This window comes from Hemicordylus capensis, chromosome 3, assembly GCF_027244095.1.
Source record: "Hemicordylus capensis ecotype Gifberg chromosome 3, rHemCap1.1.pri, whole genome shotgun sequence".
Lineage (NCBI taxonomy): Eukaryota > Metazoa > Chordata > Lepidosauria > Squamata > Cordylidae > Hemicordylus > Hemicordylus capensis.
In genome coordinates, this window is record NC_069659.1 from 64,985,913 (window position 1) to 65,004,610 (window position 18,698).

The following is an 18,698-nucleotide window of genomic DNA, read 5'->3' on the forward strand; positions in this document are numbered from 1 at the left end:
CCTGCAACTGGTACTCAGAAGCATCCTGCCTTTGAGGCTGGAGGTGGCCTATTTCACTCCAACTAGTAGTCATTGATAGACCTCTCCTCCATGAAGTTATCCAAACCCCTCTTAAAGCCATCCAGGTTGTTGGCTGTCACCACATCTCGTGGCAAAGAATTCCACAAGTGGATTATGTATTGTGTGAAAAAGTATTTCCGTTTGTTGATCCTAGATTTCCCGGCAATCAATTTCATGGGATGACCCTGGTTCTAGAGTTATGGGAGAGGGAGAAGAATTTCTCTCTATCCACTTTCTCTACACCATGCATGGCTTTATAGACCTCTATCACATCTGCCCACAGTCGTCTTTTTTTCTAAACTAAATAGCCACAGGTGTTGTAGCCTTGCCTCATAAGAAAGGTGCTTTAGGCCCCTGATCATCTTGGTTGCCCTCTTCTGAACCTTTTCCAATTCTACAATGTCCTTTTTTAGATGTGGTGACCAGAATTGTATGCAGTACTCCAGGTGTGGCCACACCGTTTTGTATAAGGGCATTATAATATTAGCCGTTTTATTTTCAATCCCCTTCCTAATAATCCCTAGCATGGAATTGGCCTTTTTCACAGCTGCCGCACATTGAGTCGACACTTTCAACAAGCTGTCCACCACGACCCCAAGAACCCTCTCCTGGTCAGTCACCAACAGCTCAGATCCCATTAGAGTATACTTGAAGTTGGGGTTTTTTGTCCCAATGTGCATCACTTTACACTTGCCAACACTGAACTGCATTTGCCATTTTATCACCCACTCACCCAGTTTGGAGAGATCTTTTTGGAGCTCCTCACAATCCGTTTTGGATTTTACTATCCAAAAGAGTTTGGTATCATCTGCAAATTTGGCCACCTCATTGCTTACCCCTGCTTCTAGATCATTTATTGATAAATTAAAAAGCACCGGTCCCAGTACAGATCCTTGGGCGACCCCACTTCTTACTACCCTCCATTGTAAAAAACTCTTCATTTATACCTACCCTCTGTTTCCTGTCTTTCAACCAGTTAGCAATCCACACATGTACTTGACCCCTTATCCCATGACCGCTAAGTTTCCTCAGGAGTCTTTGATGCGGAACGTTGTCAAAAGCTTTTTGGAAGTCCAGTTATACTATGTCAACTGGATCACCTAGATCCATACACTTGTTGACACTCTTAAAGAACTCCAAAAGGTTGGTGAAGCAAGATTTACCTTTGCGGAAGCCATGCTGGTTCACTCGCAGCAGAGCCTGTTTTTCTATGTGCTTCACAATTTTATCCTTGAGGATGCTTTCCATCAATTTGCCTGGGACGGACGTTAAGCTAACTGGCCTGTAAGTTCCCAGATCGCCCCTGGGTCCCTTGTTGAAAATCAGTGTTACAGAGCCTGATTGCAGGAATAAGTTATATATTTCAGCAAGGAGGTCGGCATTTTCATTGTCTGAAAACTGAAATGGTTTGCGTGTCTCCCAGAACATTCAGATACCCAAATCTCTCTATGCTATCTAAATAATTTGATCATGCAAATAATCACAGATCAAGGAGAGTTTTAATTTTTTTACCCATGGAGGCAACTTGTGAGGCAATGTAGATGTGAGTACAGGTTCTCTATAACTACACGGAAATAGCTTCACTTTGTGTTTTCCATATGTTAGGTTATTATCTCAGCTTCCACTTGCAAGTTGTTAGCCAAAGCTTTATATTCAGTGGTCTTTAATCTGCAGATTAAACTAACATTAAATTAGCTTTGAACTAAGGGTTATGGGTCCTATATTGAACCATATCCTCAAAGCCTCTACCATTTGGGGTACTTCCTCTAATTATCACAAGCATAGTGTATCCAAGAGGTCTGCAGGAACTATTCCAAAATGCAGGCATTCTTCACCCTTTCAAGTCTTTTGCACAGGATCTTGCTTATGATTCGCCCTGTCAGTGTTGCTCATTTGTAATGCTTGTTTAATGTTATACCTTGTTCTGGGTACATAGGCCCATTATCTAGACCCAATTAAAACTGGCTTTAGAGCAGGCTATGGGGTTGAGGCAGTCTTGGTCGGCCTGATGGATGGCCTCTACTGGGGAATTGATGGAGGGAGTGTGACTCAGTTGGTTCTTTTGTCTCTCTGGGCAGCATTCTATACCATTAACCATGGTATCCTTCTGGATTACCTGGGGGAGTTGGGGTAGGGGGGCACCGCTTTGCAGTGGTTCCTCTCCTATCTCTCAGGCAGATTCCAGATGGTGGAACTTGCCGACAGTTGCTCCTCAAAATGGGAGCTGTTATACGGAGTCCCTCAGGGCTCCATTCTGTCACCAATGTTGCCTCTGAGTACCAGTTGCAGGGGAGTAACAGCAGGAGAGAGGGCATGCCCTCAACTCCTGCCTATAGGCTTCCAACGGCATCTGCTCAGCCACTGTGTGAAACAGGATGCTGGACTAGAATGGCCTTGGGCCTGATCCAGCAGGGCTGTTCTTATGTTCTTACAATTTCCATTTATACCAAGAGTAGGGGTGGGAGTGGTTTTCAATACTAAGAGCTACTTAAAGCAAATTGTCGTTAAGTCCATTTTATCTTCCCACTGGTTTCCGTTTAAATACCTCTCACATTATTTACACTCTGTATACACCACTGGATGTCCCTTCGTCAAATTCACAATGTGTTCCCCATATTGCCTCATGTCAATTTTATCCAACTTAGATTGCAACTTCTAACATTTGCAAGTACCCCATGCCATTCAAATAAACTGGGTTGTACTACATTTGAAAATTCAGTTAGATCATGATATTATTCGTGTTAAGTAAAAGTTGAGTCTTCCAAGATCCCATACTCTCCAAATACTCATCTTCATCTGAAGACTGTAGTTTGCATTTACCCTTTTGTATGCTGTAAATGATCTTTGGTAACACTATGTAGACATTATGTTATGTTTAACTAGGATCTTTAAGCTTAATTTCACCAACTCCCTATCAACACTCACTTGATTGATCCAAAAATCCTTTAAGTGCACTCGGATTTCTCATAATATGATGCTAACACAGCAAACAAGCATTTTTAAGTGTTTCTGTATTGTGAGAAATTTTCAACAGCTCTAGACCAGGTGTGTCAGACTGTGGCATTCCAGCTCTTGTTGGCCTACAACTCCCATCACCCCTGGCTACTGGCCACTATTACTGAAGATGATGAGAGTTAGGTCAGCAACAGCTGGTATCAGAGTTTGACACCCCTGCTCTAGACTCTAATCTCTAGACTCTAGTCTAGGATCCAGACAGTCTCACGAGGACAGTCCTCATGAGCATATTTCTCTCTCTCCAAGTTTACTGTTCAGAAGAGAACCTTATCCAGAACCCCACACTGCTCTTTACATCACCCAAACGCAGTCTGAGGATAAGGAAAGAGAGCAGTTTAAAGGGAGGAACAATACCATCTATTCATCAAACACCTTCTTAAACTTGGGAAACTTAAAGTCGGGTGTATGTATGTGCTACTTTCAAAACAAGCAAGCAAGCAAGCAAGCAAGCAAGCAAGCAAGCATCTATGTACTCATTTGATTCCGAGCTAATGATGCTTATATTTCAGAGTTATTCTTAACTCTATCAATTATAGTGTTGAAAAATTAACCAACCAATGTGTTCAAACAATATTAGTTTCAAAACTAAATGCTCTATTAATCAACAAACCACATAAACAGCAGCACATGCAAAATAAAAGTGCTTTAACAAGAGAGATTTAAGTAGCTAGATCAATTTCATTGTACACTGTTTATACTGCATTTGTCTTTCATGAACACACTGAAGAGGTTAATAAAGTTATTAAACCTTAACACAGCAATTTCGTCTCACTATTTCTTGGCACAACATGCAGCTAAAAATCACTCTGCTTTTCAACCTTCTCAGCATGAAGTTTAGTAGATTTAAGACTCTACTTGATTAACATAAACCAGTAGAAAAGGGGGTTAGATATTGCACCAATGATCTAGTAAAACAGAATTTCATATAGAATGGAGATTTTGAATTACCTCATTATTCTATCACCTACTGCTGTTCCTCTGATATATCTAGTAAAAGGAGTAAAAGCTGAAGTCATTCAAATAAAAATGTGTGCATACTGTTTTTAAAGTTATAGTGCAGAATGCGTCTTGAATGCAATTTAACCATTAGATTTTTAAAATGTGTATCACTTTATAATTATTTCTGAAGTGGGTTAACAAATTGCAGGGCGGGGGGTTGCACCATTTTCTGTGTCTTCTGCCTGCGTCATGTCTCATTTTGTTCTTGGGCATGCCAAGAGCTCCAAATACTACAATCAAGAGCTTGTAGCAGACTCTGCAAGTTAGGGTTTCCAACAGTCCCATCCTATAGGGATGTGCACAAACTAGTTTGCAGGCCCTTTTACAGGCCTCTGAACAGGTTTGAACACCGGGGTGTATGTGTGTTCCAAGTTCAAAGCGGGGGGGGATGCCACTTTAAGGGTGGGATAGGGTGCACTTACCCCTCCCCCCGCTTTCCCCACAACCAGCTCTAGTTTTCCATAGAAGCCTTCGGGGCAGCAATGTACCTCCCTGATGCCCCTTCCCCCTCTTTGGCTGGAAGTACCTGGTGCGCATGTGCACATTACACACTCCCAGTACTTCTAGCCACTGCTGGCCAAAGAGGGGGAAGGAGTGGCAGGGAAGTACACTGCCGCCCTAAAGGCTTTTAAATGCACAGGCTTTAAAAGGACTTCCTATGGGGAAATGGTCATCCCGATAGGGACTCAATTTCTACTGCTTCTTTACTGTTCTTTAACCTTAATTATTATTTTTTAACTTTTAAAGCAATGGGATGGTGACAAGAGCTCTCCCACCTCCCAAACTATGTGAAGTCGGGGGCTCAGGGCATGCACACTGGCAACAGGCACGCTAGAGCCAGGCAAGACTAGGAGAGAAGGTGGCGAAAGACTCGCTTACCCAACCCGCCTTCCTCCCAAATGAAGCATATCTGGCCAATTTCATGCCTCGTACTTCAAGTCACCTGACAAAAAAACAGACTGCTCCCTACTCCAGGGCGTCCTTTTCCCTTTCATTAAAAGAAAGAGCATGGAACTGGGACTATGTCATCAACTGTCAAGACTCTGTCATACATATTCATGCATCCTCATCACGTAACCATGAGCCCCACCACCTGTTGAGATCATCTGGAGAGGTTCGTCTATGGTTGCTACCAACTCATTTGGCGGCTACTTGGGAATGGGCCTTCTCCGTTGCTGCCCCTGGACTTTTGAATGTAGTCCCTATTGAAATAAGAGCCATCCCTCTGGCAACTTTTAAAAAGGCACTGGAGACACATTTATTCAACCCAAGTTTTTAATTAGATTTATAGTTTTAATATTTTTTAAACTATGGGTTTTAATATTTTTAAAACTATGGGTTTTAAATGATTTTTAAAGTTAGCGATTTTAATGTTTTAAATGATTTTAATTGTAAACCGCCCAGCAATGCAGGTTTTGGGCGGCATATAAATAAATAACTAAAAATAAAATATGCTGTGTCATTGTGATAGATTTTAATCTTCCAAAGTCTGAAAAGTGAGCTGAAAATTGGGCCATAAATTTAATAACATTAAAATAAATAATATACGAAGAGCTATATAGTTTGGCTTATCCTTTTCTAGACAAAACGAGTCCTTTTTTATGATCAGAGAAAAAGCAAAGTTTCTTCAATTAGTAAATTAAAAAACCCAGCCTTTTTTTGTAGAACTGATCTTTGTATTTCAGGTCCACAATTCAGTACTATACAATTTATCCATATTCCGTAACCAGTGTCAGCTGGTGGTTCCTGGGACTAAAGTGGAGAGCGCTAGGCAGGGCAGGTGATGGCTGGAGCCAGAGGTAGTGAGAGAAGGAGCCAATTGTGGGCACCTGTGGACTTGAGGTGGAGCCAGGACCAGGCAGGTGCCTTAGCAAGAAGTGACAAAATAGATTTGTAGCTAACAAGTGGGATCAAAATACAAACACACACACATGCACACAAATCTCATTTGCTCATCAGCAGAGCAACTGTGCTTAACACAACTACAGCAGTATATAGATTTGTATATAACATGGCAGAATCAAAACACAGATTTGAACAAGAACAAGCTACAAGTAAAGCACAGACCAGCTACAAAAGGCTGCTTCAGTGGAGAGTAAATGCATTCTGAAGTCACTAGGGCAGCTCTGTCTGCCTGATTATTTCAAAAATGAATACTACTACTAATAAACAAGGAAGAACTGAGTGGTACAGTGGGTAGTGTGCTGGACTAGACTGGAAATCCAAGTTCAAATCTCCATTTAGCCATGAAACTCACTGGGTGACTCTGGGACAGTCACTTCTCTCAACATAACCTTCCTCATACAGCTGTTGGGAGGATAAATGTAACCATGTGCAACATACTGGGCTTCTTGGAGGAAGCACAGGCTTTCTGTATACATGCAAAAGTAAATAAATCTATATAAGTGAAACAAAAAGCAGGGACCAGTTACAAAAGTAGAGAACAAAAGCATTCTAAAATTACAAGGGCAGCTCTGCCTGTCATTTCAAAAATGCATTCATAAAAAATAGAAAAATCACAGTTTTTTCAATGATGTGTGCTGCAGCTATGAACCATGGAGGCTACCACAGGAAGCAAAGCTCCCTCCTCTCCCTACTCTATGCCTGCTGAATAGTTGGGTGTCACTCTCTGCCTGAATTGAGTGCCCACCACTTAGCCTGGGTGTTCATCCTAGCAAGCAACATATGTTTTTAAAATAGAGATCACTTCCTTAATCCTTGCCCAATGAACCATAAGCACCAATAGACATATTAATGTTACAGATACAATCCAGAGAAAAACCTGGATAGCTCTCTGCATAGCAAATAGATTTTTAAAATTATTTCTTCCAAAAGATTCCATTCCTTCTTTACATGCAGCACACCCTCATGGAAAGCCACTTCTGCACTTATTTGAAAAGCAGTTTGGACTCAGAAAGCCACGCATATGCCCTAAAAGAACCTTCTGGTTTCTTATGTCAGTTTCTAATCTAATTAGTACAGTCTTACAGTTTGCTATTCCTTCCAATGTTTTATGGCATGTCATTTTGGGAATGGGCCATAATGATACAGATCAGAAAGCAAGGGAGAGAAAGCAGAGATTGCATTTCTCCCCTCCAAACACACACAAAACAAGCCAGCAACAGATCAGACTTACGAACAGCCAGCCAGCCAGCCTGCTCTCTAACCAAAATGGTGATTGAATTCTTCTGAGTAGCTAAACGAAATATACACCCTTGGGCAGATTGGCTGCTTGAGGAGTCAATAAGCCTAGTCCCTCTCTGATTGGTTTATAGCGTGGTCCTAGGAACACCCACTTGATGCTTATTGGCTCCTGCCTTATTAATATTGTAAAAGATCTGGGGCTTTTTATTTGTTCTTATGCTAACATTACCCACCACCTCACAACTCTTAAAGCAGCAGCATGCTGCAAGCAAGAGCAGCAGGGAACAAGAGTGGGAGGCAGTAGGCACACAAAATGGTGGCAGAGACAATGCTGACTGAGAAATTTAAGGTGACTGCTGCCCACTTTCCCCATAAGTAAGATCCGCCCCATCCAGGGGCATACCAAGGTTGGAGTGGGCCCAGGGATGAGATTTTAAAATGGGCCCCTCACTGCATTCCTCTCCTTCTCCTGGCCCCAGGTCTCTGCTGCAGAAGAACATTAAGGAAACTTGTAATATAGTGTAGCAAATTAACAGAGGACAGGACACTACAGTTACAAGGTATAAACAACAGCACACCAAACAGTACAACAGTATCACAAGACCAGCTCTTCTCCCCTTCTGTGGGTTCCAAAGGAAGCTTCTGTTCCAAGCTTAACAATTTTTGTCAGGGCTATAGCATAACAGAATTTTTTTTTAAAAAATGTTTCATTTGGAAAAGGCAGGTGAAGGGATATCCAGGCAAACCATTTTAAAATTAGCAATCAGGAAGGATGCCAAGCTAGCTCCACTCTTCCTCAATTCATTCTGGGAGCAAGGAACTTTTTTTGAGAACTTGTTTGGTTGAAAAACAATTGAATATATTTTCAACAACTATGGCACCATCAAAGAACCAATCAATAACCCCCTGCTACCACCCACTCTTTCCTTTCCACAGAGAGGAGAATGATGCATTGGAAGCTGGAAGAAGATCACTTCACGTGGGTCATCAGGACTTAGAGGGAAGAACCCAGTCATTTAAAACCATTTTTAAACCGTTAAAAATAACTCAAGTACGAACACTCTCTCTCTCTCTCTCTCTCTCTCTCACACACACACACACACACTCACTCACACTCTCTATACATGTGGAAAGCAGAGGGGGGAAAGCAAATCACACAAACAAAACACACAGATAACAGTTGTTTGACTTTCCTTTCCACTTGAACAGCTTGCTAGCTCCCAGTCCCAACTTAAAACTAACTGCACTCAGTTGCCAAGTGGGGGAGGAGCTGAAGAAGCCTCTCTGCTGCAGCAGCCGCTGCCACTCTCCTCCACTGCAACTGATGAAAGGGAAATCGGGAGTCACAGAGAACCTGCCTGGGGGAATTGCAGCTCACACTCCCGGCTACGAGACTGGAGAGAGGGCAAAGACTGGCCTTGGGGCCCCCTCAGAAGCTGTGGGCCAGGAGACATTCATCTCTCTTTGTCTTATTAACGGTACGCCCATGGCCCCATCAGTAGCACTGTAATCCCCACTTTGGAGAATGAGGGGGAGGGGGGAGGGAAGGCAAGCGAAAGAGAGAAAGGGGGGAGGGAAGGCGAGCGAAAGAGAGAAAGGGGGGAGGGAAGGAGAAGAAGAGAGAGAAAGGGAAGAAGGGAGTACACACTATTTTAAAAAGGTAGTGAGGATTAAGTCCCAATTCACCATTGAAGAAAAGCTTGTTCAGGACTTTAACATACATGGGAGGTAAAATGGAAATTACTGAAAAATCAGAAAGATTATTGGGACTTTATATACTCACCTAGAAAACAATAAAAGATCTGGATAAGTTATTTTCAAAAAATATATCCCAATTTATATTAAGATAAACATAGCTCTAGTAGTGAAAGTCAAGAAACACAGTGAAAAAATGGGAAGACTAAATTAATGACAACAGGTACAGCAACCAGCCTCAGAATTGATAATAAAGACATTAAAGTGGTGGATAGCTTCTGCCTTTTAGGATCGACTATCAACAGTAAAGGATCCAGTAGTCAAGAAATAAGCCGCAGACAAGCACTTGGTAGGGTTGCAATGAAGGCCTTGGAAAGGATATTTATATGCCATGTCGTGTCTATACCAACAAAGTTTAGAATTGTTCGGACAATGGTTTTTCCTGTGACACTCTATGGATGTGAAAGCTGGACAGAAGCAGCACAGACAAAGTATTTCTGCTTTTCAACTTTGGTGCTAGAGAAGATTTTGAGGATACCATGCATAGCCAGGAAAACAAACAAATGGATCATAGAACAAATCAATCCAGAATTTTCACTCGTGGCACAAATGACCAGGCTTAAACTATCATACTTTGGACACATTATGCGAAGACCCAGCTCCCTTGAGAAGTCCATAATGCTGGGAAAAGCTGAAGGAAAGAGAAGAAGAGGATGCACCACTGAGATACCAAAAAAGCCCAGTTGAAGACAGATCATCCTGGAGAGAATCTTATCTATTTGGTCGCTAAGAGTTGACACCGATTTGATGGCACTTAATCATCAATCAATACATATTTAATTTACATAGGTTAGATAGGACAAACGCATGACATTTAGTATTTCAGACAGATTACAATATAAAAACAGGTTGCTTACCTGTAACAGATGATCTGGTAGTGGTTCCATACATTCATAACAAGTGGGTTCTGCACCTGCGCAGATCAGCTTCGGGAAGAATTCGTTAGCTCCTCGCGACGCCAACCGCCCACTGCACGTGACTGCAGTACCCTCTAGTGGCGGTTAGGCGTCTCCATTTTCAGTTTCTTGAAGGCCGACATAGCAGCCCAGGCTTGAGGACAAGATGGTAAGTGCCAAAAAGTCATTAAAAAGGCAGTAGCTTGCAACCGTCTTAGCGGGGATGGATGGGCGGGATTTATGAATGTATGGAACCACTACCAGATCATCTGTTACAGGTAAGCAACCTGTTTATCTGGATAGTGGTTCCAACATTCATAACAAGTGGGTGAATCACAAGCTACCCAGATGGAGGCGGGTAAGCATTGCAAGTTACTGTAACACCCTTTTGAGGACAGCCCGACCGAATTCAGCAGCCCTGGCCGTACGCAGATCTATGGCGTAGTGCTTCACGAACGTCTGATGTGACGACCAGGTCGCAGCTGTGCAGATATCTGAGAAGTGAATGCCAGACAGATGAGCTGCAGAAGTGGCGTAAGCCCTAGTGGAGTGTGCCCTAATCAACGTTGGAGGGACGACACCCTGCTGGTCATATGCTAATTTGATTAATTCCACCAACCAGAAGGACAATTTTTGTTGAGTAGGTGAGTGTCCCTTACACTTGCCCCGCATGCCAACAAACAGCTGGGGCGTCTTCCGAATGTCCTTAGTAGCCCTCAGATAGAAAAGAAGGGCTCGACGAACATCCAAAGAATGCATCGCCCGCTCAAGTGCGGACGCAGGATCTCTGAAAAAGGTAGGTAGCACAATTTCAGTATTGATGTGAAAATCAGTCACAATTTTCGGTCAGAAATCGGGATCCAAGCACATAATGACGCGCTCTGGATATATTTTCGTATAAGGCTCATCAATGCGGAGAGCCCACAGTTCACTCACTCGTCTGGCCGTTGTGATGGCCACCAAGAAAAGCGTCTTTAAGGTTAAGTTTTTTAACGACGCAGATGCCAACTGCTCAAACAGCGGCTCCATCAGTGACGAAAGTACCAAGGAAAGACTCCACTTCTCCGCTGGTGGGTGAATTGGCGAATACAGATTATTGATGCCTCTCATGAAGTCTTTACATCTTGGATGGATGAAGACCGTCTTTCCATCCCACCCAGCATGCTGTGCCGATATAGCCGCCATATGCACCTTAATCGAGACATTTGCTAGGCCGCTCTGTTTCACAGTAGTTAAGTACATAAGGACAGCCTTCAGGCTTGCCTCCTTGGGGTTATAACCTCTGGAAGCAGCATGTGTCGCAAACCTGCGCCATTTAGCCCGATAGCTCCGCCTCGTTGATAGTTTTCGAGTGTTAAGGAGAATCTTCTTTAGGAGCCGATCCTCCAAGCCGTAAGATTCAGCACGGACAGATTGGGGTGCAACACCTTCCCTTGGTCCTGTGTTATCAGATCTGCCCATAGCGGCAACCTCCTGTACCTGCCCTGAGACAGTCTGAGTAGCAGCGTGAACCATGGTTGCCTTGGCCACCAAGGGGCAACAACTATCGCTTGTGACTTGTCTTGTAGAAGTTTGGCCACTACCCTGGGCAGCACTGGAGTCGGAGGATAGGCGTAAAGCAGCTGATGGCTCCACTGATACTGAAACACATCCCCCTTTGAATCTGGGCCGACGCCCATCCTGGAACAGTAGTGGTCACACTTGCTGTTCCTGTATGTTGCAAAGAGATCCACCTTCGGTTTGCCCCAAGACAGAAATAACTGCCTCATGATCACTGGGTTGAGCTCCCATTCATGTTGGTCCAGCACTAGTTCCCGGCTCAAGGAGTCCACTAAAACATTCAAGGTTCCCTTGATATGAATGGCAATGGGATAGATCTTGCGTGGAATGCACCAATTCCACAACTGTAGACTGAGACTGTACAATGACCTGGAGACCGTCCCGCCTTGCTTGTTGACATACGCAATGGCTGTTGTATTGTCCATTTGGAGCTGGACGGTCTGCCCCACGAATCTCTCCTGGAAGACCACCAAGGCCTTGTACGCAGCCAGCAGCTCTAGAAAATTTATATGTAGAAGCCTCTCCTTTGGCGTCCATTGACCTTGCACCCTGTGTTGCAACAGATGTGCACCCCAGCCTTGCATCGAAGCATCTGAGGTCACCATCACGGTTGGGTTCGGCGTCTCGAACCGCACGCCGTTGAGCATGTTCGATTTTTGTCCACCATGTCAGAGAGGCAAGCACTGCGACCGGCAGAGTTAACCGCTTGGACTGTGTGTCCAGCAACGGCCGGTAAGCTTTCAAAAACCAAAGTTGCAGCTTGCGCATGCGAAGTCTCGCATACAAAACCGTGGTTGTACAGGAGGCCATCGTTCTCGCTCTCTGCACTGGATGGTTCTGACACAAGTGGATGAGCGTCCTCAGGCATGAAAACTGATCTCTTGGCAGAAAAGCCCTCTGGGCCGTCATGTCCAACAGTGCCCCGATATACTGAAGGCGTTTAGCAGGTTGCAGAAAGGACTTCTCCCAATTGACGTTCACGCCCAGTTCGCTCAACAGGGAGGTTACTGTGTGAACATGCTCCTGTAGCTGTTCGCGCGTACTGGCTGTCAGCAGCCAGTCGTCCAAGTACGGATAAATGGACAGCCCCTTTGTTCGAAGATGAGTTATCACCGCGACACACTTCATGAACACGCGTGGGGCTGTGACCAGGCCGAAGGGTAGGACGTTGTACTGATAGACTTCGCTTCCCATAGTGAAGCGGAGGAACTTGTGGTGGTTCTCTTGAATGCCTATATGGAAGTAAGCATCTTTTAAATCGAGCGTTGCAATCCAATTCTCCCCATGAAGGAGTGGAAGGATGGCTTGCAACGTTGTCATCCTGAATTTCCTTACTTCGATGCATTGATTTAGGCCCCAGAGATCCATAATAGGCCTTATGCCCCCGTCACGTTTGGGGACTTGGAAATAGCGAGAATAAAAGCCTGACTGGCTAAGAGCCCACTGGACCGGCGATATTGCCCCTTTCTTCAAAAGTTTCTCCACCTCCTCCCTCAGAACAGGGGTTTCTGGAGTGTATCTTATGCCCAGAAATAGAGGATACTCTTCAAACTCTAGCGCATAGCCCGTCATCACTATGCATAAGACCCACTGGTCTGATGTTATGTGGTGCCACACTTGAGCATGGCTTACCAGTTTGATGGCAACTCTGGCAAAGTTCAAGGAGATGGTGTTTCTTGTTTCGAAGGTGTTTCAGTTGTTTCGTAGGGGCAGGTCGCAAGATAGTAGTGGGCTCGCCTCCAGATCAAAGCTGCTGCTTGGATTGTGGTGCTCTCTTAGTCTGGCCAGACTGGTTGGCTCTATTCTTGGGATAATAAGGACGCTTGGAACTATTCCCAAACCGCTGGAAAGGTCGTCTAAAGTCCCTCTTTTCGGATTGCCAGTAACTGCCCTGGCGTTGCTGGTACGGATTGAACTGGCCATATGGATGGTATCTGTTTGCAGATCTTTGGTTGGTAAAAGATCGCGCGGTGCTCTGTGATTTCTTCCATTGCTCCATGTTCTCATCAGTCTTGTCTGAAAACAGGTCCGCACCATCAAATGGAAGATTCTCAATCCTATCCTTCATATCCTGTTGCAAGCCTGTCACCCGCAACCAGGCATGCTGTCGTAAAGTAATAGACGAGGTCAGTGTCCATGATTCCGACTCAGCTAAGTGCTTAGCATTAGCCAGTTGCTGTCGAGTGGCCGCAGTAGATTTTGCGAACACAGTCTCAAACCCCTTCAAAAACTCACTAGGGTCCAGCTTTGAACGCTGATCGTACAGGGACTCCCACAGGGAATGCGTATAACGTGCCTGACAAGCCACATAATTGGCAATTTTAATGGACAAGCAGACCGTGGAGTAAGTGTGCCTTCCCAAAACATCTAGTTTGTGGCCCTCCTTGTCTGCACTAGTGGTGTGGCGCTTGCCGCCCTTTGAAGTAGTCGCACAATCAACAACCAATGAGTTAGGTGCAGGGTAATGCATGAGATATCCATTCTCTTCCTCTTGGATGCGATATAGAGCCTCCAATCGCTTTGAGGTTGGCGCTGACGTCTGGAGGACCTCCCAAGCTGACTTTGCTGCCCTGGTGATGTGAGGAAGCATAGGCAAATATACTGGTTTCAGACCAGAGGCTGACTTCATGTTGAAAACAGGGTCATCCAGATCACTTGTCTTCTCTTTAAGGGAGAGGCCCAAAACCTGAGCCATCTCCGTCACTTGTTGGTGATAGCCCTTCATTTCCTCATTGGGCGAAACCGATGGGACAAACGCCACATTGGAATCGGGGTCTGGAAGGGCCGGTGCCTCGGGGTCATCCGGATCCGGCGTAGAATCTGAGGTGTAATCATCCTCCACGTCATCGTCTTCACCGTCATCAGATGGAACTGGAGAATTTCCTATAGCAGTCGAGGTGACGTGAACAGGCACGTATGCTGTTTGAGTCACTGCCTGATGCAGGGCAGTAGACAGAATGCGCGTTACATTTGCTTGAAGAGAAACTGAGCGCTGATGCTTGAACAGTCATTTCCATGCACCGCACCGGCGTCAGAACAGCCTGCACTGCCATCTCCTTAATAACCTTGGGGATCTGATCCCTAACACTCAGCCATTCCCTAAACAAGGCATAGTCTGTGTTTGGAACCTCCACTACGTCACCCCAACCATCACCTAGCAAAGGTCCCGCAGTTGGTGTGCCCCTCATCGACAATGAAGGAGTCTTTGGTATGTATCCAGAGAGAGAATCCCCCACGTGAAACCCCATAAAGGTACCCGTCGAGGGAGTAGTCTCCTCTGAGTTGAGCATGCAGACCAGCCTAGCCTCCTGTTCGCTTGCCCGTGGTGTGGCTGGGGATGTACCCGGCAGAGCGCAAATCTTTGGTGCCGATGTATCCTCGACATCGACGTCTACATGGTCCTCCTCTTCGATGTCGTAGTGTTCTTCGATGGCAACATGGGCTCCCTCGATGTCGATCTGTTCGACATCGAAGTGTTCTTCTTCGATGTCAACGTGTGCTTCCTCGATGTCGGGTTCGGCATCGAGCTCTGTGTCCTCGATCATAGCGACTGTAGATTCCGGAGCCATGTTCGACATCGACGCCAACGTTGAGGAGCGTGCGACGTGTGTGGTGTTGAGCCGGCGTCGGGTCTCTGGGCTCGAAGCCTGCGCTCTAGACCCCAACCTGGGTTCAGTCGACATCGACCGCTCATGTTGACGAGCGCTTCGTGGTTGGTGCCCAGGAGTCAAAGGAGATTGGTAGGGCGTCGGAGCCGGTGACAACGACGTTGCTCGACGTCGAGGAATCACATAGCCCTGCAGGCCCGTAGGCGAAGGCGTATGTTCCGAAGCATGGCCATGCTTGGACTTCTTACGGGTGATGTCATGGCCCGAGGCCTCAGCCTTGTGCTTCCTTTTCAGGCCCGGTCCGTGATCTTCAGGGCGCTTAAAGGAAGAGGAAGGTCCCGACGCCAAGGCGCCCGAAGTTGAGGCCGAGACGCCCGATGTCGAAGTTGAGACGCTCGATGTCGAGGCTCTCAACGCCGTGGCAGCGGAAGCCGAAGGAGCTTCTTTTGGCAATTTTGATCTGCTAGGGTCTTTATACTGCGATTTCAACACAGGACCTGGCAACGTATCCTTAGGCAGCAAAGCGTCCTCCATTAGATAAATTTTAAGACGCGCTGCTCGATTTTTTAGCGTCTGTTTGTTAAAGGTGATACACACCGAAAGGCCGTATCATGGGCTTCACCTAGGCAGAATAAACAGAGGGTATTGCCCGTCCATCGCTTAAAAGTCGTCTTGCCGGGAGCACCCGCCTTACTCATGCCGCTCATCCTGCTCAGTAGTCGTTCCATTCTGAAGTCGTAGAGGGGAGATCTGAGATTGAGTTCAAGTTAAAACGTTGAGAAGGGACGTCGTCAGGTCCATTCCAGGTCAAAACCGTGCCGAGGTATCACAAGCCAAATCAGAGTCCAATAGAGTAGTCCTAGTCCATTTTCCAATGTCCAAAAGCCGAAAAAACTAATCACAAAACTTTCCACAAGGAGCAACAGTCTCCGAGTACTGATCGCTATGGCGGTCAGAAAGAAACTGAAAATGGAGACGCCTAACTGCCACTAGAGGGTACTGCAGTCACGTGCAGTGGACGGTTGGCGTTGCGAGGAGCTAACGAATTCTTCCCGAAGCTGATCTGCGCAGGCGCAGAACCCACTTGTTATGAATGTTGGAACCACTATCCAGATCTAGAGAAAATGGTAAAAACGTATGTTTAGTTTTTTTACAAAATTATGCAAAAATAAAATAAAATAATCCCTTAAAATCTCGGCAACTTGATCCCGCTTTCTATGAGCCATTAAAAGCAAACACAAGTCGTCTAGAAGACCTTCAGACTCTAAGGGGGGAGAGTTCTTCAAATGTGAAGAAGCACCGACAAAACTTCTTTCTAGTCACTGGTCATGCAGATAAGGTAAGTGGAAACACAGGGAAAGAGACACTTTAAATATGTAGACTCCAAGCTAATACAAAGTGAGATATGAAGTCCCAAAAATATGTAGATGCAAATCTTGCTCCAATTACAAAAGTAATATCTTCAAGCAGAAAATGCATTGAGGTGGAATTCAAATACACAACCACAACCATAAAGCCAGCAGGTCAATTGTGAAATAAGGGAATGATCTATCATCTTATAATGCAGGGGTAGGCAACCCTGGCTCTTCAGCTATTGTTGAACTACAACTCCCATCAACTTCAGCCACTATAAATTGTGGCTGGGGGTGATGAGAATCATAGCTCATCAACAGCCGAGAAACAAGTTGCCTACCCCTGCTATAGTGCATATAAGTTGCCATTAGCCAGCAGGGAATAATTCATCATGCCTATAGTATATATAAGTTGCCAGGAAGATGTTCATGAAGCCACCTAATGGTGCAGTGGGGAAATGACTTAATTAGCAAGCCAGAGGTTGCCGGTTGAAATTCCCGCTGGTATGTTTCCCAGACTATGGGAAACACTTATATCAGGCAGCAGCGAAATAGGAAGATGCTGAAAGGCATCATCTCATACTGTGCGGGAGATGGCAATGGTAAACCCTCCTGTATTCTACCAAAGACAACCACAGGGCTCTGTGGTCGCCAGGAGTCAACATCGATTCGATGGCACACTTTACCTTTACAATGTTCATGAAGCTTGAATGTCCCTGTGGCAAGGTTTCAAATTTTCTCCTCAAATTACCAAGTAGCTGAGGACTGGTGGAGAGAAAAACCACAATACTAACCTATGACTGACTCCTCCACGATACCGTGCACCAGGTATCAGAACAGGATCATCATCACTATCATCAGTTTCCTGGAAAGCAGAACTCCGTGTGGATGATTCTTCATGAGAGATAAGCCCTGAGGAGTCTGGTTGGGATTGAGGTTCGTGAATTGTGTTGTTTGGGTTGGCAGTAGATTCTGTACTTTGTTGACTCAAGCTTTCTTGCTCTTCCATGTCTTTGCTTGATAAATCTTCTCCTGGGATCTGGCAGGTTATGTCAAGATGAGGATCATTTCCTGGTTCCATACTAATTTCAGGCTGGTCAGAGGCATCATCTGAGAGAAAAGATAGGAAACGTGGTTGGTTACCATACAAATAACATTTTGTGTCTCTCTGAAAACGTAAGTACAAAAATATATTAAATAGCTTTAACCTGCACATGGAGATACAGCTATAAATATTCCTGGAAAACAGATGCTAGCATTTGCTACAGTAATACTACAGTTCTTCAGGTTCTTTGGATAAATCTATATACATTATAACTTTACATACCTGAACATGGAGTTCCAATGTTCACATTTGCAGATGTTAACTCTTCAACATTTGTAACTTCCTCATGCAATTCTTCAGGGATTCCTGAAACTCAGCAATTAAAATGTGATAGATAAATATTATACGAGTATTGCAAAATAGCACAATCCAGTTCACTGGTACATTTTACTTGTTTCTCCTCAAACAAAAACCCTTCATATCACATGGCAAACTACTTTTGAAACTGAAGATAGTTTCAAAAGCAGTTTGTGAAACAAAAGAAACAATTTCACTGGGCTAGTGCAAACCCCCTATGTAAACCTAAGTAGTTCTTTGGATCCTAGCCCGAATGTCTAAGCTTGCCTCCCACACACCCTAAAACAAAAACAATGTTTTAAGAAGCTGAAAATTACTTTGCACATGGTACATTTACAAATACCAGAGACATGAGTTTGGGGCAGTATAAAAATATGTCAAATAAATAAATAATAAATAAATGTTTTGAAGGTTCAGTGACAACCATAAATACAGTTAGACCACAGATCTTGCTGTGATTGCAATAACTTTATATCTTACTTGATTCTTCACTCTCTGGTGTTGGCGCCTCTGAACTTTGGGTTCTCAGAGATTCTTCCTGACCTTCAGGTTTGCTATGACTTCCACTGCCTCTGGAACTTGAAGCTGTGCTACTCCTAGCAACAAGAACATGTACCCATGAAGCATGAAACTACAAAACAGAACATGTAGTTTTACAGCATATTAGCATTAAGTATATATTAAACCATTCTTTTTAGATGAAGGATATTTCAAACTCTTACAAAGCTTTCTTGTTTTACAACTGTCTCTTGTTCATACTTTTATAAGTCATATTATAAGATTGAAAGGGGGAGGGCTTATTTTTAAGCCTCACGAAAAAAAGGATAACATTAGCCTTCCAATATTGTGCACAGAGCAGATTTATTTTCCTGCATGTTTTCAGAAACTGTTTAAAATGCATCCCTCT

General features: G+C 44.5%; 1 protein-coding gene across 7 annotated transcripts in view; it reads right to left on the reverse strand.

The window, feature by feature from the left end:
* DCAF6 (DDB1 and CUL4 associated factor 6) overlaps positions 1-18,698 on the reverse strand; it is a 90,252-nt gene that overhangs the window by 13,250 nt on the left and 58,304 nt on the right. For 3 of the 7 annotated variants that reach the window (XR_008320276.1, XM_053312634.1, XM_053312637.1), the window contains 4 exons: positions 18,272-18,387; positions 17,717-17,806; positions 17,184-17,499; positions 4,024-4,062 (listed from right to left, as the gene is read on the reverse strand). Coding sequence is in view for 6 of the 7 variants with exons in the window: in XM_053312634.1 (XP_053168609.1) it covers positions 4,024-4,062; positions 17,184-17,499; positions 17,717-17,806; positions 18,272-18,387 (561 nt within the window). In the remaining variant the exon portion in view is untranslated. The remainder of the gene's footprint in view (positions 1-4,023; positions 4,063-17,183; positions 17,500-17,716; positions 17,807-18,271; positions 18,388-18,698) is intronic. The other 4 variants (XM_053312636.1, XM_053312640.1, XM_053312635.1 and 1 more) reach the window with 3 other exon arrangements.